The sequence below is a fragment of the Nanorana parkeri genome, unplaced genomic scaffold (genome assembly GCF_000935625.1).
Source record: "Nanorana parkeri isolate BGI_ZX_2015 unplaced genomic scaffold, ASM93562v1 scaffold81, whole genome shotgun sequence".
In the NCBI taxonomy this organism is placed as follows: Eukaryota; Metazoa; Chordata; class Amphibia; order Anura; family Dicroglossidae; genus Nanorana; species Nanorana parkeri.
The window spans coordinates 617,182-619,120 of record NW_017306349.1 but is presented as its reverse complement, the minus strand read 5'-3'; the positions used below and the strand labels follow the sequence as shown (position 1 = coordinate 619,120).

The 1,939-nt window shown below is 52.6% G+C and overlaps 1 protein-coding gene across 1 annotated transcript in view; it reads left to right on the top strand.

The window, feature by feature from the left end:
* The first annotated feature begins 1,074 nt into the window (after window positions 1-1,074).
* The window catches only part of LOC108805007 (ras-related GTP-binding protein A), an 8,336-nt gene continuing 7,471 nt past the window's right edge, over window positions 1,075-1,939 (top strand). Inside the window, exons 1-2 of the mRNA XM_018576960.1 lie at window positions 1,075-1,157; window positions 1,832-1,931. Of these exons, the coding sequence (XP_018432462.1) occupies window positions 1,131-1,157; window positions 1,832-1,931 (127 nt within the window). The 5' untranslated portion in view covers window positions 1,075-1,130. The remainder of the gene's footprint in view (window positions 1,158-1,831; window positions 1,932-1,939) is intronic.

Here is a 1,939-nt window from a genome sequence, read left to right as displayed (position 1 = left end):
TCCATCTATAGGAACCAGACCCCTCTGTCCTTCATTATGGGGGGGCTGTCCATCTATAGGAACCAGACCCCTCTGTCCTTCATTATGGGGGGGCTGTCCATCTATAGGAACCAGACCCCTCTGTCCTTCATTATGGGGGGGCTGTCCATCTATAGGAACCAGACCCCTCTGTCCTTCATTATGGGGGGGCTGTCCATCTATAGGAACCAGACCCCTCTGTCCTTCATTATGGGGGGGCTGTCCATCTATAGGAACCAGACCCCTCTGTCCTTCATTATGGGGGGGCTGTCCATCTATAGGAACCAGACCCCTCTGTCCTTCATTATGGGGGGGCTGTCCATCTATAGGAACCAGACCCCTCTGTCCTTCATTATGGGGGGGCTGTCCATCTATAGGAACCAGACCCCTCTGTCCTTCATTATGGGGGGGCTGTCCATCTATAGGAACCAGACCCCTCTGTCCTTCATTATGGGGGGGCTGTCCATCTATAGGAACCAGACCCCTCTGTCCTTCATTATGGGGGGGCTGTCCATCTATAGGAACCAGACCCCTCTGTCCTTCATTATGGGGGGGCTGTCCATCTATAGGAACCAGACCCCTCTGTCCTTCATTATGGGGGGGCTGTCCATCTATAGGAACCAGACCCCTCTGTCCTTCATTATGGGGGGGCTGTCCATCTATAGGAACCAGACCCCTCTGTCCTTCATTATGGGGGGGCTGTCCATCTATAGGAACCAGACCCCTCTGTCCTTCATTATGGGGGGGCTGTCCATCTATAGGAACCAGACCCCTCTGTCCTTCATTATGGGGGGGCTGTCCATCTATAGGAACCAGACCCCTCTGTCCTTCATTATGGGGGGGCTGTCCATCTATAGGAACCAGACCCCTCTGTCCTTCATTATGGGGGGGCTGTCCATCTATAGGAACCAGACCCCTCTGTCCTTCATTATGGGGGGGCTGTCCATCTATAGGAACCAGACCCCTCTGTCCTTCATTATGGGGGGGCTGTCCATCTATAGGAACCAGACCCCTCTGTCCTTCATTATGGGGGGGGGGATGTTGGGGATGATGACAGTATACTGTGGCCTGACTTTGTGTTCTCTCTGTATACAGAATTCCTCCTCTGTGTGATGCCCAGCTCCGCCATGAAGAAAAAGGTAACGTTTATTAACGCTGTCACCACATCCCACCCGGATCCAGTGATATCATCACATGTGCTTCTCCATGCAATGCAAGCAGATCATGGCTGGGGGGGGAGGGGCAGGCAGGGTGCCTGCCCCTTGAAAACATCACAGCCCCCTGCCTCAGTACTAGTCTCGAGAGTCCTGAGGCAGGCAGTAGGCAGGATCGTGGGAGGAGTTATGCAAATATTATAATGCCTTGATGGGTCGGTGTCGCTCTGGAGGAGTGGGTGTTCCCAGGCAGGTTGTATTTGCATAGGTAACGCCCACATGTGATGCTGAGCCTCCGTGATTGATAGAGCTGAAATCTAATGAATAAAAGGGGCGGGGCCAGGGACTAAAATCAATTATCCAATGAAAACAAGTTTTATTCATAAATTCTCATTAGCATGTCAGTGGGGGGCAGGGAGGAAATGGTGACGGCAAATAGAAGACTGAAGGGGAGGACGGAGGTCAGATATAGAAGACTGAAGGGGAGGACGGAGGTCAGATAGGAGACTGAAGGGAAGGACGGAGGTCAGATAGAAGACTGAAGGGAAGGACCGAGGTCAGAAAGAAGACTGACTGGAAGGACAGGACGGAGGTCAGAGATAGAAGACTGAAGGGGAGGACGGAGGCCAGACTTATGCAGACAACCTTTCTCCTTACAGGTGCTCTTGATGGGGAAGAGTGGGTCGGGGAAGACCAGCATGAGATCCATCATCTTTGCAAACTACATAGCACGGGACACTCGTCGTTTGGGAGCTACCAGTAAGTAT